This window comes from Protomyctophum parallelum, assembly GCF_964188405.1.
Source record: "Protomyctophum parallelum genome assembly, chromosome: 2".
Taxonomy (NCBI): domain Eukaryota; kingdom Metazoa; phylum Chordata; class Actinopteri; order Myctophiformes; family Myctophidae; genus Protomyctophum; species Protomyctophum parallelum.
This window is the reverse complement of record NC_139699.1, coordinates 22,039,410-22,066,754: the sequence shown is the minus strand read 5'-3', so window position 1 is coordinate 22,066,754 and position 27,345 is coordinate 22,039,410. Positions and strand designations below refer to the sequence as shown.

The following is a 27,345-nucleotide window of genomic DNA, read 5'->3' as shown; positions in this document are numbered from 1 at the left end:
TACACACTAATTAATGGATTAAATAGGCCTGGGCCCTGCCCCTTAAGGTGTTTTCTGAAAAAAGCATATGTTGATGTGGTTATGTCTGTTTTCGTGTTGGAAGGGGTTGGTCCCTAGCGTTTTGGTGGGAAGTATGTCAGTTATTGTTTTTTCAGGTTATCTGTTGAGCACCCAACCAGCATGATTTCATTTAAGATAATGTTGCAGTATAGGGCAGAAAAACCTACATATTTTAACGTTTTCTGTATTTTTTTCCCCTGTAAAATTACTGCCCTGCTGCATGATCATATTACAGCTTCACACACGGGCATCAAAAGAGGCAGATCCACTTGAGCTTGTAGTTCTGCTACTTTAGCGGTTTTTCAATGTGTGTCCTGCCAAGTAACAGAGGAGAGTAGGCTCACTAGGCTGCCAGGGAATGGGGAGAGAGATGGGGGGGGGGGCAGGATGGACCGCTGAGCCACGGCCCAGGCCAGGCTCTGGCCTGACAGCATGCCGCGTGTTCGAGTCCCGTTCATGACGACCTTTGCTGCGTGTCTCTCCCCTTCTCTCTCTCTCCCTCTTTCCTGTCAGTCTTCACTGTAACTATCGATAAAGGCACAAAAGCAAAAGAAAACGATATATCTTAAAGATGTGATTAGATTAAAAAGATGTGATTAGAGAAGACTATAGCTTTAGGATTAAAAGCAGCATTTTACAGTAGACTCAGTTGCGGCAAGACTCGGAAATAGCTGACGTACAAGCCCACAACATGTTGCAGCACGACGCATTGTGAGCTTGTACGTCAGCTGTTTCCGCTTGTCCATCAGCTGGAAATGAAAGTACTAAAGATGTGAGAAGATTAAGAGTAAAAAAGGCTGGATTTATATGGTGTTGTGTGCAAGTGTCGCGCACCGGAAATAGGTGATGTACAAGCTTGTATACAACAGCTATTTCTGGTGTATACACAGCCCCTTAACCCATTTAGACCTGACAGTAGATTCTACAAAATGTTTTATAAATCAGTTTTCTGAAAAACCTGTTTCTATGTCAGTGGTGCTCAGCTCAACCTTTTTCATTTCAAGGACGCCCAGAAATATCTATATTTGCCCGTGGACCCCCCATCTGAAAGCAAAGCAAAGATTTGAGTTAAAAAAGTTTGCTCTGAAAGAATATATGTGGCCAAATTTGACTGAGGGACTGCCATTGGATTTTTTTGAATTTCCGTTTGTTTCATGTCCTATGAAAGCAGGGAATCATAGCTTCAAATTGACATTAGTTGTTCAGTTTGACCCACCGGTTTTGGAGATATGGCTTATAGAGTAATGTCTTGCAGAAAACAGCGAGTTGAGAAAACAGGCTTGAAAGGTTCACTTCTGTGGACTCTTAACATTACACCTATAGTTACATGTCGATTTCAGATCTGATATTTATTTCAGACATGCTCTAGTATGTGAAGAGTCTGCCCGTGCTATTAACTCATTTTGGATAAAATATAAATAAATTTCAGAGGTTGCACGATGGCAGGCTCTCAGTCAAATCTGGTCACATATATTCAAAGATTTACACCACATTTTCACTATTTAAAAAAATTGAGAGCTATTTTCAATAGCTAAAGTGTAACATAATGCTTAAAACACCAAAAGGGGTTTCCCGTTCTGGATTGGTTAAAGGACAACTTTTTTTCAACCAAGGTTCATGTTTTAGGTTGTTATCAGAGATAGTAAAAGATGAGTGTGACATCTGGCCACAAAAGATTAGGAGATCTATTGAATGTGAGGGGGGAGGTTTCAAACTGACATATTGAGCCTACGACGCACACTCAGTAGCTCCTGTGATCTTTGGGGGCTAGATGCACCGATCGCTGAGTTGGTTAAAGTTACCTTTGAACAGCCACTGCACCGATCGCTGAGTTGGTTAAAGTTACCTTTGAACAGCCACTGCACCGACCGCTGAGTTGGTTAAAGTTACCTTTGAACAGCCACTGCACCGACCGCTGAGTTGGTTAAAGTTACCTTTGAACAGCCACTGCACCGATCACTGAGTTGGTTAAAGTTACCTTTGAACAGCCACTGCACCGATCACTGAGTTGGTTAAAGTTACCTTTGAACAGCCACTGCACCGATCGCTGAGTTGGTTAAAGTTACCTTTGAACAGCCACTGCACCGATCGCTGAGTTGGTTAAAGTTACCTTTGAACAGTCACTGCACCGACCGCTGAGTTGGTTAAAGTTACCTTTGAACAGCCACTGCACCGACCGCTGAGTTGGTTAGAGTTACCTTTGAACAGCCACTGCACCGATCACTGAGTTGGTTAGAGTTACTTTTGAACAGCCACTGCACCGACCGCTGAGTTGCTTGTCATGAAAATCCACTTTAAAACGGTGTAATCGCTTGTTGTAGTGTCGAAAAATATTCCAAAGTGCCGACCACATGTTGTTTTGGTCGGCACTGCTATGCAACTTTCCTATTGTAACAATAGGGACTCAATTTCCCATAACCCTTTGCATGTCGGCGAGACGGACCTTTTTGCGATGACGTCATCAAAACGCGTCTCGTATACTGTACCATTCTGTCCGGTGGATTTCCCAGTATGACTTAAAACTGATTCAAATGTGGATTAAACAATGAAAACATAACTCCTGAATCGCAGGGAAAGTGTTCTACAATAATTTACTCAGGCAAATCGTGAATATTAGTCAAAAGTATATCTCCAAGCCCTTGGAAGGCTCACAATGACATTTTTCACAGCTGGGTGTGGTCACACACTAGGCTGCCGAGATTAATTCAACGAGACACACAAACATAGAGGTTGTCACAATAGCACATTTTCTACAGCTCAATACTACACCAGCTCATGTACAGTGTGTCCCAAACAATACCGTGTCTCAAATAGCCTAATTATACCACCATGCCCACAGGCTCAGAAATACCAGAATTTTATATGTTTATCAACTGCACTGTACACAATCACCCTACTCGTCTGTTTAAAGTACTGGGTAGGTTTATTGCTTGAAGAAAGGAGAAGAAGCAAGAGTTCAAAGACAAAGTATTAATTGTATGCAATAGGAAGGCCTGAAAACGTCCACGTGTTTGCTTGCTGCTGGGGGAAAACTGAAAAATAAACAAGAATCCTTTTGGATACAACATGAGTGCTGGTATTCTTTTGTAGGTTATTATTTTTTTAATAATATATATTTTTTTATCCCACGATTCTGCAACTAATTGTTTTCACCCAGTGTCAATTATCTAATGTAATCCTGGGCGCTGCACTTCCTCTGCCAACCTGGGGGGGGGGGGGGGGGGGGGCAGCGGACTGACCTCATGCTTCCTTCTATGCATGAGGAGTGCAAGCTGCTTCTCTTCACCTGACGGGGGGAGTTTCCCCGGACGGACGTAGCTCGTGGAAGGAACACGTTATTCCGACCAATTCCTTTCCCCTCCATCAGGCGCCCAGGCTGGCCAGGTGGATTACTGCATGTTTTTTTGTTGGGGGTACACGGGGAGAACATGCAAACTCCACACAGAAAGGGAGGAAGGCCCTTTCGCCAACCCCGCCTCGGGTATGGGCACTGACGACACGGCGGAGGAGAGGACACGCCCACAGTGGGAATCAAACCTAGGGCCTTCTATAGCTGTGAGGCGACAGCACTACCGACTAGGTTCATTGCTTATCTGGTATTCTTGATTCTTTGAGGCTACTACAGTGTCCTCTCTGAATTATATGCTTCTACTATTTGCCCTGTTGTTGATGAAGGCTCGACGCTCGCTCTGTGTATACTCTCCCTTGCTAGTCGCTCTGGATAAGAACGTTGTCTGCTGGCAAAAGCATGCCCATTTTCCATCAATATGACAATACGATTTAGGATACGTTGGTCATAATATGACCAACGTATCCTAAATCGCACACCTTTTACACCAAAGGTTAGTAAGGCACTGGAATATTATTCCAGTGCCTTACTAACCTTTGGTGTAAAAGTTGTGCGTCTGTTGTTTCATCACAATATTTGTACTGTTTATGCATTGTGAAATCCTAATGTACGAGACAAAGACGTGTTCGCTCACTTCACTAGGCTCGTTCTCCATATTTATTTTACGTTTTTGGTTTTTCATAGAAAATGCCCTATTTTATACTACAGTATGCCGCATGACAGTGTTGCAGAAAACACAATAACCGATCTATAAGCTCACGTGTCGCATTGTGACGTGTTGCCTATAAAATAGACACGGCAACCTGAAATTGGCTTAGTGGTGTATCTGTGGGTTTCATAAATATTTAACCAGAGGGCACGGTGGCACAGTTGGCAGTGCTGTCGCCCCACAGCTAGAAGGTCCTGGGTTGGCACGCTGTGGGTGCCAAGCGGCGTGTTTCCTCCTCCGTGTCATCAGTGCCCAGGACGCCGGTGTCGACTGTTCGCCGCTTCACCTCCCAATGTGTGAATGAACGAACCATTGTAAAGCGCTTTGAGCACTTGGAAAAGCGCTATAAAATGCAATTCATTATGACTAAAACTAAAATCAAAATTTGCTGTCAAAATCAGCACAGGCTAGGAGGAGTCTCCTGGACTGGTGTCTGTGGAAGTGACGTCATTCTCCTGGCTACTATCTTCTCACTCTCTCTTGCTTACGTCCCCAGATACAGATGCTTGTTTGTAACATGCTCATACTGACAGATGTTCTGTGGTACTACAGATAACACTCTGGTGTCCTCTCTCCTGAGACCTCTACAGTCACAGAGAGGAAGCTGAGCATATACTGGCCATGCTTTCCGCACTTTTGTGGAAAAATTACATTGAATGTCAAATAGTCGATTATAATACGATCCCGTCTTTTTTAATAACATTTCCATTGGATAAAGAAAACATAGTCGTATGTTCAGCACAATAGGGTAACCTCGGGTTGTCCTGGCATTTAGCCCAAGACCGACCTTGGCACACACAGTCTCCACTCTGGTCAAGAGCACCTGTGTCTGAGAGTCAGATACCAGGCCTGCATCGTCCAGGTCAATTAGGGCTACAGAAGGGAGTTGTCTCTAGAACAGTGGTTCCCAAACTTGTCAAGGACCCCCAAATTGACACTAATTATCCTACGGACCTCCATTTGAAAAGATATGCCAGGGACCAACCATAAGAGAAGATTTTTACAGCTCTAGCAGTGATTCTCAACCCGTTTAATTTCAAGGACCCCCAGTGTGACATGCATTAGTCTACGGACCCCCCATTTAAGGGTGGGCACTCGGGGACGGGCGGAGCGCCTGGTTCCCCTTGGCAAGTTGTTAAAACGTTAGAGTATGGAAGAGTCCCAGGGGCGGGTGGTTCTTTATGCCGCGGGACGCCACACCTTAAGGCCCAGGAGGGGTGCTTAATGACATTTCTATCTCTGGGACCCCCAGTTTATATTGTAAAATTAATGTTAGTTTAATTCTGAGAGTGTGCAAATATACATTTGTACACTCTAGTTAGAAAATAAACCCCCACCTCACATTTTCACTTGTACATCAACTCTTACTATACAGTACATTGTTGTCTGGCAGAATCCTCTTACCGTATCTCTGTATTTGTATTTCAACTTTTCGTGTTTTTTTTCTCTGTAAATTAACGCCCTACTTGATCATACTACAGCGTCATAAAGTAGCTAAAGTAGCAGAACTGCAAGCTCGAAATGCAGGTCCGAACTTAACCCATTTTGAGCGGGAACCCCTTTTGGTGGTTACATACATTATGTTATAATTTAGCTATTGAAAAATATTTTTGAAAAATCGTTAAAATGTGCCTCAAATCTTCCAGAAAATTGTCATGATTTAGAAAACTTTTTTTTTAAATTTCGACGTCAGGCCTGAATCGGTTAAGCAACACACTTTGAAGCTTGTAGATCTGCTACTTTTGCTAACGAATTTGAATCATGTAAGTAAGTTTTGCACCCGACAGGAGACGCTGCATGGAGGTGTGACTTTGTAGTCCAGGAAGGAAATGAGACCACCATGTGCATGACTTAGCTGGGGGGCGAACACTGGGCATGCCCCCTATTGGTCTGTTTGCACAGACTCAAATATTAGATACGTATTAGGTATGGTTGATAACACAAAAAGTACACAGATTCATGTATTTTTTTATTTGCATTGAAATCACCATAGGGGGATTTTAGGTCACTTTATATAAGAGCTGTGTTTGAAAGATAAACCGATCATCCTGGCCTTTCTGTCAGGGGGGTGGCTGTGCGTCGCTAATGATGTACGTTCATATTTGATACAGCCAGTTTCTGGAGAAAATGGAATTAATTTGGCCGCAAAAGCATTGAAACTACATATGAAAGTCGCTGCTAATATACGTCACTCCCAGCTGAGATTCCTCATTGACGTAAGCTCAGCTGGCGGTGACTCGACTCGTACTAACCACTATTTTTTTAAACTTAATTAACATGTCAGTTTCTGTTGTGCGACGGGCAGCTGCAACCACCGCCTACCCGGAAATGTAGTCTCTTGGTTGTTTGACTCGTTTCTAGCACTTATTGGGTATATTTGTACATTTCCACCTTCAGTCGATGCTTCATATCCATATGAGTGAAACGGCCGGGATCGGTTTAATTTTCAAACACCATTCTTATATGAAGAGATCAATAATCCCCCTATGGCGATTTCAATGCAAATAAAAAGTACACGAACCTGTGGACTGGCGCCCTCTACTGACAGTGACGTCAGGACTTTGGTGCTCTATTGATTCTGTTACTATTGGGTGTGCTAAATAACATACTAAGATTTTAGGAAAAACAAACAACCAGAAAGGCAATCGTTTTCAAGATGGCATCCATGGTGGCTAAAACGAGCTAAAATGCCTATAAACTGGGTAAAAAAAGATGTCAAAAACATCATTAAAATAAGTTGCAACAGGTTGCAACAGGGGCAAAGTAACAAACTAAAAACAGATTCGAGTGCATTACTACCTCACCTCTATCTCACCCCATCCCCAAGCCATCTGACATTATGCTGAACATACGGCTAGACTAAAATCCCCAAAGAAAGTGAGACGGCATGTTTTCTTCTTCTTTCCAAACCCCAGCTCACCTCACCGCCTAGCTCCTACCTTCTGGAGCGGAAGGATTAACTCTCTGATCTCCAAAAAACTGCCCACTGCTGCCAAGGCACAACACTTCTTCTAATGGATCAACTGTTGCTGCCATGCGGGCCATGTTTCCTGCTGCTCTCTGTTTGGACTGTGGTGCTATCGGGGTTAAGTTATTAAAAATGCACTTCAATCAATGACTACATAAATATTATGATATGAAAATCACACCCGTGTGAAGGGGCTCTCTTATCATCGTACAGCATCATGACGTACAATTGATACTATGCCTATTTTGCTATGACGTAAAATTCATCCATTCATTGTCAATGGGAATTGTGTAAAGCATTATTCATAGTCTGGTTCCAGAATCCTGAGTGTGTGGTATAGTTCCAGGCTTAAATAACGTCCATAGCCAATGCGCCAGTGGTTCCCAGAGTGGGGTCCGGGGACCCCCAGGGGTCCTTAGAGGGAGTTCCAGGGGGTATACCCAGCTAAATGATAGTTTGGAACCAAATGGACCCTTTATGGGTCTGTAACTCTGAGAGTGTACAAATGGTTCCATGTACTCTCAGAGTTAAACTAACAGTGATTTTACAATATAAATTGGAGGTCCCAGAGATAGAAATGCCATTAACTGGGGGTCCTTGAAATTAAACAGGTTGAGAGTCTCTTCTAGAACCGTAAAAATACGGCTTTTCAAATGGGGGTCCGCGGGCTCATTAGTCTCAATTTGGGGAAAGGTTTACGCAGTACATTAATTATGGCTGTTGTATTTTTGAGGGGTGCTAGCCCCTCCTATGTTCAAAACTATTAGTATACTGTAGATTTCCGTCCTACACAAACATTAAATTCCCATTGACAATGAATGGAGAATTTTACGTCAGTGTCTGAGCAAAAAGGCATATATAGTGTCTATTTTACGTCACAGTGATATACGATGAGCGCCCCCTCACTTCAAACGGGTGTGATTTTATTATTATTTTAACAACTACTTGCAAGTAGCATATTGTAGCTATGGCATTGAACAACATAACCAATCTAGTACAATATTGCAGTGTGTTGCATTGTGACACTCTGAGAGCAAAAGTATGAAATACAGTAGGGCTTAACTGGCTCAACATTGCATTTGGCATTTAGTGAATACAAAAAAGCTAATGTTTACAGTGAGTAATATGAATACAGGTGTGCCTTGAGTTTATAACTTGTTTGTTGTGCCTTGGGCACAAGTTGAAAAAACCATGAGGGAGTAAGTCAGGCTATCTCACCTGACTTACCCTATACAGTACGCAAAGTATGGCTGTTGTATAATATTATCTTTGCTGCGTACAGTAAGTGTATTTGTAGCTATGGCATTGAATATAGCCCCAAAATAACCAATCTACAGTATCTCAACCTGTTTGTTGTTCGAGGGAGGGAGCAAGTGAGGCTATCTCACCTCTCTCTCTCTGTCTCTGTCTCTGTCTCTGTCTCTCTCTCTGTCTCTCTGTCTCTCTGTCTCTCTGTCTCTCTCTCTCTCTCTCTCTCTCTCTCTCTCTCTCTCTCTCTCTCTCTCTCTCTCTCTCTCTCTCTCTCTCTCTCTCTCTCTCTCTCTCTCTCTCTCTTTCTTTGTGGGGAGTGACCATTCTGCAACTTTGCCTTTGATTGCAAAGAAGTGGAGGGATGCCGGCCGGTGAAGGCTCACCAAAACACAGCTGTCTTCCTGTTGTCAAAGCTCCAAAAACACGGCGCTATATTTAGAAATGAAAGTATGGAAATCGGCCTAATTTCGCTGCCAGGTGAAATCAAAAGGTTGACCATCACTGACCTATGGGGTACAGCGGGACCTTGTACTGTTCTGTTGGAAGATCCTGGGTGAATATTGAGCGTAGTGTGACATGAACAACAACATTTTATTATGTATAATTCACCGACCTTCCTCATGCATGCTGTGACCGGTTCCTAGATGATTTCCTTCTTCTTTTTTCTTCAAAGCCAAATGTAACTTTGTAGTCGTTAGGTAACGTTTAGATCTGATTAACAAACAGGAAGAGGAAATTATGTAATGGTACTTCCTTTTTTAGCTCACTGTTTTTTTTCCACTTTTCATTGCTACAATATAGACAATTACACACGCACTTGTGCACGCGTGCGCACACACACACACACACACACACACACACACACACACACACACACACACATATACACACCAGAATATATCAGAATCACGTGTTTAGTGTATTCTTCATTTTAATTTTAATTTGCCAATACAGTATGCATAGCACATTCTTCAGAATTATGTCAAACTATATGAACTCATTGGGTGCAGACTGTACGCTTGCAGAAGCTGTCTAAATTATTAACATATCTGTATCTGTCACATGAAGTGTTGTCTCTGTCGGGTGGAAACCTCATGCAGTACGTATGTCCAAAACTGTTCAGGATTCAAATGCAAACATAGCAAAAGTAGCAGATGCTTTTGTGCGACACCGTTGTGTTCATGGATGAAAGTGTGTTGGGGGCAGGGGGGCAGTCAGACAGATACTTTGTGAAGCCACAAGGAAATCGGGATTTCCTGAAAGTTCATATAATGGCCTGTTGTGGCACTGTCATTGGGCCCAAAAAAACGCATAGCCCCATAGAAGTCCATGTATTTGGGCCCAACTTCACCTAGACTGTATTACCTTAATAAACATGGTCATGAATACTTTTTGCTTCCAGTCACTAGTTTAAAGTCTCATTTATTTTTATGATCAGTACTTTATTTTAGATTTTTTTACAAACACATAAAACATAAGACCTACAATACAAACACAAGCAACAACAGCAGAGTACGTATTCATGGATAGACAATTAAGATAGATAAGATAAACAAAATAAAAATAAAAAAGGGGAAAAAAAGGAAAAATCAAATTAAAATGTGAAAATAGTTTACATTATTTACACGACTAAACGCAGCATCATCAACCGTATCATAATGTGTAGTAATACAATAAACAATCAAGAGGGCATTGCCTGACCATGGATCACACCAAGGGACTCGCAACATGACTGAGGAACACGTCCCACTTCAGATCATATTTATCCAACTGATTATTCATCTTAAAGGATAACCTCTCCAAAGCAGCCACAGTACCGAGCTGAGTGAACCATACATGTGCTGGAGGTAAAACCTCAGACTTCCATTCCTTAACAATGATCTTCCTGCCCACCATTAATGCTGTTTGAATCCAGTCAGCTAGAGGTGCAGGGAGGTGTTTTAGTGGCGATGGATCACCCAGAATAAAGAGAGCCGGTGTATAAGGAATATCCTGGTTTGTGATTTGCATTATATTCTCATGAATAGCACACCATAGCGTCTGTACCCTAGGGCACTCCCATAATACATGAATAAGTGTACCGAGGTCCTCATCACACCTCCAGCAAACCGGACTATCTCTGAGCTTAGCCTTGAACAATCTTCTCGGAGTCCAGTAGACTATATTCATTATTTTAAATTGAACTAATCTGGTTCTAAGTTCACGGGACATCTTCTTTGAGTTCCGTAGAATCATCTTCCATTCACCGTCAGTAAAGGATTGATTTAAATCAACCTCCCAAACACTCTTTACGCTTGAGGGCTGACCTTGGTGTGCTATCATACTTGAATAATATGTTGACGCCTCATGCCCAGTTCCAAATATTGCTAACACTGTTTTCAAAAGGTCAAACTCTGTCGGCATATTGGGGTGAGCTCTTACATTTGTCAATAGTAAATGCCGAATTTGAAGATATTTCCAGAAGTGATTACGTGGAAGACCATATTGATCAGCAAGTTCTGTGAAACTTTTAAATGTATCTCCCTCATACAAATCTTTCAGAGCCAGAATACCTCTTTCTACCCATAGATTCCAAATGAATGGTCTTCTATCAATAAGGAGTTTGGGATTCAGCCAAATACTGGAAAATGGGTTAAGGTATAAGTTAAATTTGAAAAAAGCGACATTCTCTTCCACACCCAACGTAAGTGGAGAATAATGGGATGGTCACTAACAACCTCAGGTAGTTGAGCAGTGGTAAAATATACCAAAGGTAGGCTATCAGAGAAGTGGTTCTCTATCTGAGACCACGGTGGGGCTCGTTCAGGAGGGAGAGACCAGTGAGCTAGATGTCTCAGGCTGAAAGCATAATGGTAGAGCAGAATATTTGGGATTCCCAGACCTCCCTGGTCCACCGGCCACTGCAGCTTCTTCAATCCAAGCCTAGGGCGTTTGTTATTCCATAAAAATTTATTACATCAAATTGTTTGAAGTATTTCAGCGGGATATTAATTGGAAGGGCTTGTAAGAGATAATTAAATTTAGGAACAACATTCATCTTAAGGATATTAGCTTTTCCCCACAAAGATATATAAAGAGGGTTCCATCTCTATATCATTTTTAAACTTATCCAAAAGAGGAACCATATTCACATCAATGATGTCTTTAATAAGGGAGGGAAATATTATGCCCAAATAAGTAATACCCTTTGTAGGCCATTTAAATTTGTCACCTTGAAATAGCGTTTTAGGGCAGTAGGATGTCAGAGGTAGGGCTTCAGACTTTTCCCAATTCACCTTATATCCGGAAAGTTTGGAAAACGACTATGATGTCAAAAAGAACAGGTAAGGATCTCTGAGGCTGTGAAACGAAGACCAGGATATCATCAGCATACAGCATGAGTTTGTGGGCTGACCACCTATTTGTATCCCTGGAAAACCTGGAGCATTACGAACAGCGGCTGCGAGTGGCTCGAGCGCCAGTGCAAAGAGCAAAGGGGAAAGTGGATCTCCTTGGGCCGTGCCTCTAGAGTGCTTGGGGAGAGCTTGGGGAGATAATACCGTTTGTAAGAACAGATGCCTTGGGGCTAGCATAAAGCAGCTGAATCAATTTAATGAAAAATTCACTAAAACCAATTTTTTCAAGAGCAAGGAATAGGTAACGCCACTCCAACCTATCAAACGCCTTTTCCGCGTCAAGGGAAATGGCCGCCGTAGGGCTGTCCTCCTTTTGAGAGACCCACATAATATTGAGAAGGCGTCTGATATTATCAGAAGAGTTCCTTGAGCGAATAAAACCAACCTGATCGGGATGAATTATACTTGTGATGACTTTGTCAAGTCGATTAGCCAATATTTTTGAGAATATTTTACGATCTTGCCCAAGTAGGGAAATGGGTCTATAGCTCTACAGTCATCAGCTGCTTTGCCTTTTTTAAGAATAACCGTGATTAAGGCCTCATTCAAAGTGGGTGGTAGAGTACCCACCCTCACTGCTTGCCTGTACATGTCAAGTAATATTGGAGAAATTTCGTCCATATAAGTCTTATAGAACTCGGCCGTGAAGCCGTCTAAGCCTGGGGCACGCCCACTTTGCAAGTTCGATATAATCTCTTTAATTTCCTCCAATGTAATTGGCCCATCTAGCGATCTGCGCTGAACCTCAGACAAGGAAGGAAGATCTAGGCTAGCGAGGAATGTGGAAATCTCCTGAGAGTCTGCCTGGAGTTCTGATTTGTATAAGTCAGCATAGAAATCTCTAAACGTATTGTTAAACGAGGTGGCGTTAGACTGCAGATTACCACTAGCCTGGTTAATAAACCAGACTAATATCGCACGGATCCGCGGGATATTAGTCTGGGGAGGCTCAGCTTGGATTTCATTTCCAGGGAAACATTTTCTCTTTGACGCAATTGGTCAGAGCTACTGTCAGTCAAAGGTCTCAAGCATTGAACGTCACTGTACCAAAGCCCGCCCATATTGCATACCGTGTCCCTATTGGGCGCCCACATTCTCTGGTGTAGGAAATGGGCGTAAAATTGAGCCTCTCCAGACCGAAATCCGCCGGTAGGCAATTTTTTTTTGCCAACGGCTGATTCGGTCTGGTTTATTCACCAGGCTAGATTACCACCTCCATCGGTGACTCCCAATATAATACTTGCACTTTCCCGCTGTCTGATATATCTTGCCAACATCCTGCCTGCCTTATCCTCCTCCTCAAAATACTTATGTCTAGCTCTAAACAAGGCAAACTCTGCTTTCTGGGTCAATAAAGAGTTAAATTCATATTTCAGGCGAGTGAGGACCGTGAGATTGGCCGAGGACATATCCTGCTTAAACACACTCTCCGCCGCTTGAATTCGCCCCTCCAACTCCAAGCATTTGGCCATACTAGTCTTTTTCCTAAATGATGCATACTGAATGATATGACCCCTGAGAAAAGCTTTAAGAGCCTCCCAGGCCATACTAGCTGATGGTGCAGTTTCAAGATTTGTTTCCTTATACAAATTAATCTGATTGCGCAAATCGTCATTAAAAGCAGCTTCTGAGAGAAAACTAGAGTTAAGCCTCCATCGAGGCGTCCTATATTTTTTCGAAAAGGGAAAAGTGACCAAAGTAACAGGTGCATGGTCTGAGATATGAATGCTGCCAATATTACATGACACTGTAAAAGAGACAATGTCACTGGAGGTGAGGATGTAGTAAATTCTTGAAAAACAGTTATGGCGTGGAGACCAGAACGTGAAATCACTAGCTGATGGGTTTTGAACTCGCCAGACATCAGCAAGCCCAAGGTCATCACACATGGCCTTCAATAAATTGGCAGAGGGGCGATAAGAGGCAGAAGGCGGCCTACGATCAAGATAATTATCCATAACTTGATTATAATCTCCAGCCATAATAATGGGGAAATTCCCCATCAAGCCCACCCTTCTCTCAATCTCGCCGAAAAAACGTGGGTCATGAACATTAGGTGCATATACATTAACCAAAATCAATGTGAGCCCCTGTATTTCCGCCAGTATTAATATAAGCCTCCCTGCTAAAGTCTCATGTCTAATGTCATAATATTCTTTTTGGAAAATTATGGTCCCATTTATAATTTTTTTTACTATAAAGTCGCGCATGTTCTGAGGGGCGTGGCTACCGTTACAGTCTATGATCGGGATTCCCCACCCACTCGAGTCAAAATAAAAACCAACTAAGAAGAAGGGGGGAAGTCCCGCCTCGTTGTCTGGGCCAGCCAATGGGCCAGCTGGGCCCAAACGGATCTAGAAAGATGGCGACTTACAATTCAAGGACTGACGGGCTTCATTTTACGTACATGTTAGGCCCGGGGAACTCTTTGTCCATATTTTTTACAGTCTATGGTTGGGGGTGGGGGTGGGGGGAGAAACCAATATTTCTCCAGCGCTTGCTCCAAGCATGCCCCACACCTCTAGACCAGAAAGCACACTGCCCGGGAAAAAATAAATATGGAGACAATATGTTTCTGCCCAACTGCAACAACAAGAATATTTTTGTATTTTTAAATAACTGAATGCTATCTCAATGTTTTATTATTTTCATGTTCTTCTCCTCAGGTATTTCAACATGAGGATGAAGAGGGACACCAGCCTGTTCTCTCCAGATCTCACCGTAGAAGTGTCGGGAGAGGAGGTGCCGTACGACACCTCTCACATTTATACGGGAGAACTATTTGGTAAGTATTACTATTACAACCCGTTAGAGTGTGTTCGTGCGTGCGTCCGTGCGTGCGTGAGGGCCTAGGGCTTTAAGCAACTAGTTGACTATTCAACTAGTCGACTACTAAATCCACTAGTCAACCCTGTTGGTAGTACAGCGGCTAACAGCCATATTGTGAGAGAACTGAGCCAGCGAGAAATCCAATATGGCGGTCATTTTTCAAGATGGCCGCCAAATAAAAAAGGCCTTTTGTGGCGGTTCTGGACAACCATGGGTGCGGCCGACTCGAGACCGGCACTGCACTCCCTGTGGGTGTGTGGAATGTGTGTGTCGAAGTCGGTGGGGCGAACGGTTCTCGGATTACGTGGATTACAGATGTACACACGCACACAAAGTTCGTGCAATATAGCAGATCATTGGAACGGTTGTTCGCTTGGTGATACAAGCGTGAAATTTGGCATGAACATGCCTCTGGGTCACCTCTTTAACTTTTTTAACCGAGCCATCCAAGAATCCAATATGGCGGTGCTATTTCAAGATGGCCGCCACATCTAAATGTTAGCCTATGTCTACATTTCTTACAAATTTTAGGAAAATTTTCACCATTATAGATGGATAGATGGATAATTTTTTTTTTTTTTTTTTTTTTTTTATTCTTTATATTTATATTTTATTTTGTTGTCATTATTTTTAGTTTTCATACTGAAATGGTAGCATGCTAATGCTACCATTTTCTAATGCTAATTAGCATGTTAGCATTATCATGTTAGCATGCTATGTTAGCATGCTAGCATATTACCATGTTAGCATTATTATGTTAGCATTAGCATGCTACCATGTTAGCATAAAAAAACTATCTATCTATCTATCTATAATGGTGACATTTTTCCTAAAAATTTTAAGACATGTAGACATAGGCTAACAATTAGATGTGGCGGCCATCTTGAAATAGCACCGCCATATTGGATTCTTGGATGGCACGGTTAAAAAGGTTAAAGAGTTGACCCAAAGGAAGGTTCATCACAAATGTCACGCTTGTATCACCAAGCGAACAACCGTTCCAATGATCTGCTATATTGCATGAATTTTGTGTGCGTGTGTACATCTGTAATCCACGTAACTCGAGAACCGTTCGCCCAACCGACTTCAAATTCGACACACACGTTCCACACACCCACAGGGAGTGCAGTGCCCGGTCTCGAGTCGGCCGCACCCATGGTTGTCCAGAACCGCCACAAAAGGCCTTTTTTATTTGGCGGCCATCTTGAAAAATGACCGTCATATTGGATTTTTCGTTGGCTCGGTTAAAAAAGTTAAAGAGGTGACCCAGAGGCATGTTCATGCCAAATTTCACGCTTGTATCACCAAGTGAAAGATCGTTCCTATTATCTGCTGTACTACTAGTTGACTAGTTGATAAGAAGTAGTAGTTGTACACAGTTTTTAAATGTACAAATATATATATATATATATTTTTTTTTAGAAGTGAATGCCCTATTTGTGTGCGTGCTCGTGTGCAGTATTTATCACATTTCACCCTGACATGCACCCTTTCCTTTCCTCTCTCCCCTTCCTGGATAACTTCCCGTCTCCTGTCAGATAAACAGGAAATAAAACGAGCCCATTGTTTATTAGCAACAGAGACCTGTGTGCCCATGTTAAGTCCTGGGATCCCATCTTCATCCCCCTGTGTGCCCATGTTAAGTCCTGGGATCCCATCCCCCTACAGCAACGCTTTTCAACCCTTTTCATACCAAGGTCCATTATTGTCTCCACCAGCTGAAGGCATGGGGAGAGTATGTTATGCACTCCGTCCGTGTGTCCGTCCGTCTGCGTACAGCTAATCTCTGGGCCCGGCCGATGCCAAACTGTGCGCACACACTCCCTGGATGCAACGACGAGCCTCTGCCCCGAATTTTCCACAACGGCCTGTTATAGCGCCACCATGAGGCCCATTAGCAAAACACATTTCTGTACATTACTCATCCACATTTCATCCATACATCTTGCAAATCGGTGTACACTATATCTATAGTCATGTGTCCCCATTATTCCATCCCCATTGGCTAAGATTGCCTTCCAAAGTTTGCAGGATTGGTCCGTTTTGAACATCATGAACACAGCGTTTGATTTCCATGAAATTATGCATGCACATTCCCACTAGGCAGAGGAAGAAATGCCCCACATCAGCCTCATGGTGGCGCTATAACAGGCCAATTCATGTTTTCACCTATTGCACCTGCACCGATCTATGGACTTATTTAGTTTGTATGCACACTCCCTAGAGCTAAGGTAAAAACCTTTGCCCTGCATTTTCCACATCTGCCCGATATAGTGCCACCATGAGGCCAATTTTGGCCAAACTTATTATTCTAGTAGCCATTCTGCATTTGAGCCACAGACCACCATGAGATTCAGCCTCTCAGACCCAAAACTAAAGAATATTTTTGTTCTAGTTGGATACGATTTTGTCAGGCGGTATTGATGTTGGTACCATATGAGAGATAACGAGAAAACGTTTATAAAAGAAAAAGAAAAAAAATCTTCTTGATAAGCGTTTCATTTTAAACTCAGGAGTTAAAGATCAATAAGGGTCCATTTGGTTACCAACTCTCCATCATTTAGCTGGGGACAAGGACCACTGGTGGAAAGTCACTGCCCTACAGTGTTACTTAATTAGCATTTACATTACATTTTTAAGATGATCCATGTTTAAAATGTAATATTACTCAGCCATCCTGTCTGAGCGGGTAAAACAGAGTGAATAAAGCAATAGAGGGTATGCGCATGCATGCAGTGAAATGCAAAGTGAGTTTAACGTTGTTTAATGCAATCATATAGGACTTTTCTGTTTGCATGTGCTGTCAGTGCCAGAAAGTAGGTTTTTTTGCGTTCCTGCAAATGGTACGTTTATCTTTCCCAGAGACCCTCCTCTCCAATTGATAGATCTGCTAAGAAATCTAAGAAACGCAGCCCTAGTTTAATTTACACTCATGGCGATCTGTCTTTTGCAAATTAATTGAATACCTTTTTCTGGCAGATTTGATACTTCAGATTTTTCTATTGAACATAAATTGTTGGCAGTAGTCAGTCTCGCATTATGCCAGGAGGAGGAGGAGGTGTGTGGAACCCTCAGCGGAATTAACCCCTTCAGGACGGGAACCCCCTTGGGTGTTTTAAGCATATACTTTAGCTATTGAAAAATAGCAGATCTACAAGCGCTACGAGCTTGTAGATCTGCAATTTTTTACAAATCGTGGAAATGTGTCGCAAATCTCATAAAGTGTTTCTTGTGTGCTAAATAAAAATAAGATCTTAACAGATCAGTCCTGTACTGAGACGCCTGTTCCAGTTATCGGTAGATCACACACTATATTACAAAAGCATGGAAGACCTCGCTTATAGTTCCAGTGCCGAAAATGTCTAATCCCAAAGTCCTTAATGACTATCGGCCAGCATTGCCTTGACAGTGATAATCAGAAGCTTGGAGCAGATTATTTTAAATAAGCTCCTTAGTACTCTGCAACATGAAATGGACCGCTTTACATTTTTTTGTAGGTTTCTCTTTCTGCATTTAACACAATGAGACCTCATATTTTGATGAAAAGATGGTATGATATGATATGATATGGGTGTTAAGACCAATATCCTCAGATGGGTGGAGCCCATCCTGGCTGAGCGGGTTAAACCGGGTGAATAAAGCAATAGAGGGTATGTGCATGCATAAAGTGAAATGCAAAGTGAGTTTAACGTTGTTTAATGCAATCATATAGGACTTTTCTGTTTGCATGTGCTGTCAGTGCGTTCCTGCATAACTTCCTGGTATGATGATGATGTCACGCGCATACGCTCTATATCTCTCCCTATCATGATCTACTCGGGGACTCCGCTTGGGGGCGTGTTTTCACTGGTATTGCTCACTCTGTACACAAGGAGGAGTGACTCCGATAGATAACACCTGTAATGTTACATTCACCAACGACACAGCTATTCTTGTTCCTTTTGAGGATGATGAGATAAATGGAGGAACAGTGGAGTGAGTTTGCTGGTTGGTGCAAGAGTAACTTTCCTACGGTATTAGTTGCTTTTAGGACTAGTGCTAATGCACAGTCACCAGCAAATAGTCATTGATGGGGACGAGTTGTGACTGTGGAGGAATGCAAGTGCTTGGGTACAACAATTGACTCCGAGCTGACATGGAATTCCAACGTTAACTTGTTTCGTTTCCTGGTACGGCTCATTATCGTTGGTTAATTAATATGAACAAACTCCATGAAATGGATCTTTGTATGTACAGTATCCAGCAAGATAGCTGGGGTACGACTTGAGAGTATGACAGAAATGTATGAGGGGTGGGGGGAGAGCCTTTTCTATTTTACTCTCTGCAGGAGAGCAGCTGTGTAATTTTGTCAATGTATTGTGTATTTATGTGTTGTGAATGTTATGTATCACTTGACTATCCTGATGGCTGAAATTGTATTTCCGCAAGGACAATAAAGCATCCATCTATGTATAAGCACATGCTCCCTCCTGTGCAAAGGGCCTTATTGAAACATGGAAACACTAGCATATATTCCGCCTACGTGTGACATATTTTTTGTGTGGTGCAACCACTCCTACATCCAGCAACGTCCATGTATGTGTCCACCTGTATGTGTACCTGTATGTATCCGTGAGCACGAGTGGTGTGCGCATGCGTGAAGCCAACAATGGCCAGCAATGTCCGCGCGTGTGTGTACAATGCGCGATTGCGCGTGCCATGCTGCGTGCGCTGCGTGCGTGCGGTATTGCACATGTGTGTGTGTAGTCGCACGTGTGTGTGTAGTGTTTTATTAACTGTTCCCCAAACGGTTCTCATCAGTCGTCATTTAGCTCCGCTGTGTCTGTGCAATGTGCATGCATGCAAGTAGAGCCTGAGGTGACATCACCCCACCTAAAGGAGTGTTTGGGCTCGGGGAGGATACGCCCACTGTTCTGTGCATTCAGCGACCGCTCACCGCCGCGGAGCGAGTGATGTCGAAGAGATCTCCAAAGTGTGGCTAACAGAGAGGGAAATGACTCTGAGGCTGAGCACGCAAAGTGGAATAAATGTTATGCTATAGTTCCCTGCAAAGGTTGGTGCAACTTGTACCAGTTGCACGTCCACATTGATGAAACAACTCAAAATCAATACGCCTACACGACTCCACAACTCAGGAGAATAATCTAGGCAAATCGCGTTTGAGAGCCATGCGGAAAGCACTCCCCGCACCTCCACCACAGCCGGCGGGGGATGAGGATGATGCAAGGCTCAGGCTGGTTCACTTTCCACAGGCTAGTAACGTAATAGAAAATAAAAACTACTAATGTCTACAGAGCTTTTCATTAGGTGTATTGTACAACTGTTGTTAATGGTGTTAATTCAGAACGCCAATGTCTCAACGTCTTTCTGTCTGATATTTAATGAATCACGCCAAATCAATTTGTCTGTACTTATTTTTTACAACTTATAAGCAACTCAACTGCTTTTGATTTGGCTCTAAATTAATCGCGTGACTGTTGAGAGCCCAGCGTTTAGGTGCATATATACCTCCATAGATTGATTAGCCTACTTTATAAACAGTTTGCAGAAAAAAGCACAGGAACGTAGCCAACAGTTCAATACAAGGTCTGCTAAAAGGATTTCATAATCCATCCAATTTGTTTCCATTAGGGTAAGGGGTCCTTCATATTAAATTAATCTGAACATTAAAGACAACATTTGTCACCACAACAATATCATTATTGCAATGTGTACTGTATTTAATATACAGCAAATTGCAATATACAGTACAAATTGCAACAATGATATTGTTGTGGTGGCTAGCTGGTGGTGGTGGTGGTGGTGAAGTTTAAATAATAGTGCCACCTCATAATTGTAAAGTGCATTTTCAATAATTGAATTAATTAATTTGTTTTTATTATGTACTTGGTTAGGTTAGTTATAATATAAGCATAATTTATATCAGAAAAAAAGGGGAAAAAATTATATTAGGATCCGTTAAGGGAACCGTTAGGAACCGGAACCGTTAAGAGGGATCCGGGAAGGATCCGGAACCGTTAAAATCCTAACGAATCCCAACCCTAGGCAGGCAGGGTGTGTGGGTACTGGAGACAGCCCCATCCTGCTGTAGGCCTTGACAACCACAGCAAGGATGGACTGGAGGTCCTGTGGGGAGTGTGCCACAAGAGCACAGTCATCTGCATACTGCAACTCAATGACCTGCTCTGTGGACAGTTTGGTCTTTGCCTGTAGCCTCCTGATATTAAAAAGGTTTCCACCCAGTCTGAAATCCACTAAAATACCACTGCTGGACTCAGTACAGTACCGTACAGTGAACCCCTGGGGACCCCCACACGGTAACTCTGTTTCTCAACTGTTTCGGAACCGGGCCAGCGCCCTGGGCTCGTTCCTGTGGGTCTGGAAGTTCCGGGGACCCCTGGGGACCCACACACGGAGTTGCAACACTCACTTTTTTTTATTTATCATCTGGCTGGCTGAACCACAGGTGTGCCACATTTGCAATTAATTGAGAAACAAACTGAGCTGCAAAGGGGGCCATCTTTCTAGCACTGAAAAAAGTTAAAAAAAAAAAAAAACGGTTCACTCTCAAAATAAAGATGAATGGCCACAGCTCTAAGTTTTTATCCCCATCGGATGACACAGCTGGGCAGCGACAAGTCACCAGTTGCCGGGCAGAAACCTTGTATGTCCGAAATGACTACATACTTTTCAGGAAGAGGGGAGGGGGGGGGACCAGATTCCACAAAATGTCTTCTAAATTGAAATTCTGACAGGTTTCTGGACAAAACCTTATGTTTCTATGCGAGTGAGTGGTTACTCAAACTTCTTCATGTCAAGGAGCCCCACAATTATATAATTGGCCGCCAACCTGCTCCAATCTGTTCAAGGGACCCCTCTGGAAGCAAAGATTTGAGTCAAAAACATTCGCTGTGAAATAATGTATAATATATAATAATATATAAGTATATTCAAGGTTTTTCACACTTCACGATTCTTCTAAAATAGCAAGCTCGTAGCTTGTAGAAGTTTTCAACACCTAAAGTTTAAAATAATGGCTAAAGTGGTTAAGGTGGCACATGCAGAAGCGTCCTCGGGTCTAAATGGGTTCATACTTTTCGATGGTTAAATCTTTATAAAACCCACTGACGCACTTAACCACTTTCACATAAAAGAAAATCTTACTGGCAAAAATAGCCGATCTACAAGCTCACCGTTACGACACATTGGTGAACTTGTAGATCGGCTATTTTGGTATGTTTGTGTAACACTGTAGTATGACAATATCATGGGGCATTTATTTACAAAACAAAATATGGAAACCTCGTATCTCCAATGTATTACTTTTCAGGATTAAAAGTCAACAACAGCAAACGTAGCAAATGTACAAGCTGACGCCGTGTCATTTCACGCCGCGTTTTGGGTTTGTAGATCTGCTACTTTTGATGCTTTTTAGTAACACTGTATGTACTATGTAGGACATTAATTTATGAAAAAATCTGACCGGTCTGAAGTGAGTGGTACTGTACTGTACTGTACTGTACTGTACTGTACTGTACTGTACTGTACTGTACTGTACTGTACTGTACTGTACTGTACTCCTCCCAGAAGAATATGGAACTAAGTGCTGTCGTTTTCCAATTACAATTTAGGCATTTAGCAGACGCTCTTAATCCAGAGTGATTTACATTAAGCAATAACAAAAAGCGTGGCATACATCACATATATAAAAAGTAGTTATCATGAAACATGCGTAAGCTAAGAACGTAACATTGGAGTATCTAAATCATGAAACTATATGTAAACTATACATATTATACTATATTATATAATATATATACATGTGTACTATAAAATGCTATGACTACATAAAATGCAATTCTAGTGCTGTCTACGTAACATGCTATGGCCCTCATTTATCAACGGGGTTATGGGTGTACACCAGGTGTACACAAGGTGTACACCAGGTGTAAACAAGGTGTACACCCAAATGTGGGTGTACACCGCGTTGATAAATGAGGGCCTATAAGTCTGTATAAAATACTATCTAAGTCTACACCGAGAGAATAAAGAATAAATCATCGCTGTCGGGAAGACAGAAACCTCTTAACTCCATATTTATATTTTATTATTATCTTTTTTTTTGTTTTTAAACTTTTTCTTTCGTACATTAACGCCCTACTTGATCAGCGGCGCACAAAAGCATCAAAACAGCATCTGCTGCTTTTGCCGTTTGTTCCCGAATTTGAATCCTAGAGGACATAATAATATATGAGGTTTTCACCCGACGGAGACGAAATGCATGCTGCTATTCTGTTGCGCTGGCTTATCTCTGTGGAGGTGGGAACAGACTGCCTCCTAGCAGACTGAACTGGGCCGTTTGCCTCTGGAAAAAGAACACCACCACCACAGAACCTCTGTAAGATAGCCAGGCAGGACTAGAGGCTTTATGCTTTTTGCTGGGTTGGACCCGGGCCAAGTGATCCCTCAGGAAAAGATCCACGAGACAACAGACAGTCAGAAGCATTTCTTCCTTCTGGAGGAGAAGATAAAACGCAGTTTCCTGTGGCTTCCTCTATCCAGGGCCTGGGAAGACACTTTCCTCATCACTTCATTCACCAATCTCCCTTTTTTCTAGTAGTAGTAGTTTGTCATCTCATGGCTGCAGATTTTCCCTATAGTCCTACGTTGGAGTTTCTTCCCTGGATTGCCTTCTCCTGGAAACGCTTGCTCTCGTGGGGGAAATAAAACCACAGCATAATGAACACACATTGTTTTGATGTTCCAGGATTTCCATTTCTTCAGTGCTGTGCCCGTGCAGATAAATCTTACGTGGGAGACTTCTTCTTCCAAGGTCCTGTCTCGACTCGTATTGTAGCTTCCCTGAAATTGTACGCCACAGAAATCGTGTAGAAATCATGTAAATGATAACGATATGATAATCATTCCTTTAGACCACAAGCAACATTTCCTTGTTCATTATTCAGGCTGCAACTATCGATTATTTTCTTAGTGGTTATTCTATTGTAAAGCACATTTTTTGTATGTTCAATTATTCTCTTTTTGAATAGGTTATCAAATGTGTTTTTTATTATAATCAATTACATTTGTTTCATTCAAATGTATATTGTTGCTGTTGAGCAGAAACCTATCCTTTAAAACTGTGTTTTTCCGTAAATTAACGCCCTACTGTATACCTACTGTACTAGATCTGTGGTTTTCTTTTTTGTTGTTGTTGTCAATTTGTTGGTTTTTATTGAGAACAGATTATAAATTGTTACACAAACAGTATGAAATAAACTTTTCTTTTATAGAAAACAAAAAAAAGGAAAGAAAAAAATACAAAAAGAGAAAGAAAACCCTCAACCCTCAACCTATACTGCTCAGTGACACCGCATATATGTTGCCATAGCACCCGTTTTAACTATCAGCCGGTGTCCCACATGGAGATCTGTGTGAAGACTGCAAACAATTTGGCCCACTGCCATAGCCTGATTGGTTGAGCCTCAATTGGCTGAGGCAGAGGCTGGAAATTGCATAGGTGAAGGGAGTTTACATAATTAGGCCCACTGGCAGAGCCTGGCCAGAGCCTTTTGTGGTGGTTCTGGAGAACCGTGGGTCCGACCGAATCGATACCTGGCACTGCACTCCCTGTGGGGGTGTAGAACGCAGGTGTCGAATGTGAAGTCGGTGGGTCAAACGGTTCTCGGGTTACGTGCATTACAACCGTACACACATGTACGCTCGCACGCACTTACGCAGAGACGTGGCACATTTATAGTAGGATTACAATTATTAATATTTGTATTATCATTCATGTGTTCTGTTTAGGTGAAAAGGGCACCCTCACCCACGGCTCGGTGGTCGCCGGGCGCTTTGAGGGCTTCATCCAGACGCATCAGGGCACGTTCTACGTGGAGCCGTCTGAGCGCTACTTCAAAGAGAGGAGCGTTCCCTATCACTCTGTCATCTACCACGAGGACGCCATGAGTGAGTTACAATTGTCTCATTGGAATCCATTTAGACCTGAGGACGATTCTACAAATGCCTTCTAAATTCTGACAGTTTTCTGAAAAACTGTGTACAAAGAGGCTCTTACGCACGCCAAAGTCCTTGTGGCAGTGCCGGCACACGGGAGAAAACTGTAGAGGAGATCTTGAATGAACAAGAAGGTGGCCGCACACACCAATAGCTAGAGTACCAATATTTATTAGGACAGCAGGTAAGACAGGAATATCCAACGTTTCGGCGGTTAAGCCTTCATCAGGGAATGAGTTTTCTGAAAAACCCCATGCTTTTATGTCAGTGGTTTTCAAACATTTTCATGTCAAGGACCCCCAAAAATATATGTAATTGGCCGCCGACCCCCATCTGAAAATATGTTGTTCCCGAGGAACGACGAGCAAAGCCAGAAAATGGATATTAGTGAGACCATTATTCTGAATCGATATAAATGCCTTAAGACGTGTCCAGAAGTTTTCTGCACCCAGTGGTTTCATTTGCTAAGACGTGTACAGACATTTTAGGCAATTTGACGTGTTGGGTAGTTTTGGCTTATCGGTGCAGCCAACATCGCTGACTTCATTTTGCAAGCATGTCCGGCGAGGGCGTGCTGTGATTGGCCATGAAGTCTTCGCTACTTTGACTGGCAGTTCACCAATTGAGAATTTGTAAATAATGGCGGGACATTATTAGCTGTTGCTTTCTGTCTGGGTGTTAATTAATAGAGGGTATGCACATGCATAAAGTGAATGGCAAATCGACTGGCAAATCGAGTAGCAAAGTGAGTTTAACATCGTTTAGCCTAGTTCAATGCAATCATAATCTGATTGCATTAACCAGGAAGTTATGCGGAACACCTACTGAGTTCCAAAAAAACTACTTTCTGTTATGTGGAACGCCTACATGAGTGCCAAAAAACTACTTTCTGGCCTTGACAGCCCATACATCCAAATAGAAGAGTCCAATATTGGATGATGATGTCACGCGCATACCCTCTATTAATGGCCTGGCGTTTTCTTTTTTTTTTGTCAGACAAACAACTTTATTTTGAAAGAAAACACTGACTATGCCATCAGCACGCATGCTCCTCCGACTGCCTTGATCTTCTCCTCTGCCTTTCTGCTGAAGAACTTGGCCTTGACGATCACTGGCTGCTTGGGCAGCTTACCTTTCCCCAGGACTTTGTAGTAACCAGCGTGGACGGCATCGATGATGGGCGCAGCACCATCCGGCCTGGCGGCGTAGTTGAGCCTAGTCTGCTCGCTCACCAGAGACCACAACTTGTCCAGGTTGATGGTGGGGCAATGCTTTGTGTTCTTCTTCAAGTGGTAGTGTCTCATACCCACCTTACCAAAGTACCCAGGATGGTATTTATCCATGTTGATCCTGTGGTGATGCATGCCACCAGCATTACCACGACCTCCAGGATGCTTTCGGTGCTTGCCAACGCGACCATGTCCGTGGCTGACGTGCCCTCGGAGTTTCCTGGTCTTGGTCTTCTTGGTAGGCATCTTGGAGGAATGTTGAAAGAGTCGGTCTGGGGTTTTCTGAATAATTTGTCTCAAACAAGTGCTCTGATTTGCCTGTGGGCTGTAATGTAACGGTCCTATGAAATAGCTCAAAGCTCTATTGCTAGTTGCAGTAGTTAGAACCCGCCGCAGTGGTGTCCGATTAGAACTTAAACCAGGATGAACCTTCTGCCTTACCCTTGAGCAGACCCCTGTTATATATTATCTGACTAAACTATGCTTTGTCACGATGACTTAAGGTGTGTTCAGACTTTAATTAAAATATTCGCCTCGGTTCGTCCCGTTTGTGCTGCGCCAGGTCGCGCTGCGCCCGTTTGCGGCGCTCGCGCAACTTCTGGTCTTTGCATTGACTTTGTATGTAATCCCGCTGCTCTAACCAGCCATGTCTGAACGCACCTTAACCCATTTAGACCTGAGGACTACAAATGTCTTCTAAATCAGTTTTCTCAAACATTTTCATGTCAAGGACCCCCAAAATGATATGTAATTGGCTGCCAACCCCCAATCTCAAAATATGTTGTTTCTGCGACCCCCTCGAAGCAAATATTTGAGTAAAAAAAATCCACTCTGAAAGAATATATATTAAAAGATTTCGGCACATTTTCATGATTTTTCAAAAATAGCAGATCTACAAGCTCGTAGCGTGGCACTAAGCTAAAGCATAACATAATGCTTAAAAAACCAAAGGGGGTTCCCACCCAGAATGGGTTAAGCCAATCAGATCTATCCATATATGGGTTCTACCTAGGGATGGGTATCGTTAGGATTTTTGTGAGTCCGGTACTGATTCCGGTTCTGCTTATCGATTCCGCTTCTTAACGGTTCCCTATTTCGGTTCCAAAATGGTATAAAATAACTTAAATAAGAGGTCAAATGTTTATTTACAAAAAAGCTCAATGTCAATTAAGACATGTATAATGAATAGTGTAACATCCTCTCCTAGGTCAGCCCGGACCAAATATAGGGACTGGCATGCTAGACATGTCATATGTCATATAGCCCAACGTCCTAGTCGGATATATATATATATATATATATATATATATATATATATTAAAGCCGTATAAGTGCTTTTATGATGCATTATAATACCCGTAAAGGGTCCATTTGGAACTGCTGGTCTTTAAACAAGCATCGTTGAAAGACAAACATTGAGATCACATCAATGACGGGCACAAAAAGGGTATATATATGAACTGACGTAGAAGTGTTTCTTAGTTGCGTGCAACCCCAACGTGAGTGCACAACATTGTCTTTAAACCGTTTTTTTAATA

General features: G+C 42.5%; 2 protein-coding genes across 2 annotated transcripts in view; one reads left to right on the top strand and one right to left on the bottom strand.

Moving 5' to 3' along the window:
* The window catches only part of adam10a (ADAM metallopeptidase domain 10a), a 145,841-nt gene that overhangs the window by 69,833 nt on the left and 48,663 nt on the right, over window positions 1–27,345 (top strand). Inside the window, exons 3-4 of the mRNA XM_083759534.1 lie at window positions 14,399–14,517; window positions 24,372–24,530. Coding sequence (XP_083615660.1) covers window positions 14,399–14,517; window positions 24,372–24,530 — 278 coding nt within the window. The remainder of the gene's footprint in view (window positions 1–14,398; window positions 14,518–24,371; window positions 24,531–27,345) is intronic.
* Window positions 25,570–26,065, bottom strand: LOC310854831 (large ribosomal subunit protein uL15-like). Its single transcript, XM_083759533.1, has one exon. It carries the CDS (start codon window positions 26,051–26,053, stop codon window positions 25,607–25,609), a length of 447 nt encoding a protein of 148 aa, XP_083615659.1. The 5' UTR covers window positions 26,054–26,065; the 3' UTR covers window positions 25,570–25,606.

Excerpts from the sequence above, each read along its gene's own strand:
- LOC310854831 (XM_083759533.1), bottom strand. The coding sequence starts at position 26,053 with ATGCCTACCAAGAAGACCAAGACCAGGAAACTCCGAGGGCACGTCAGC.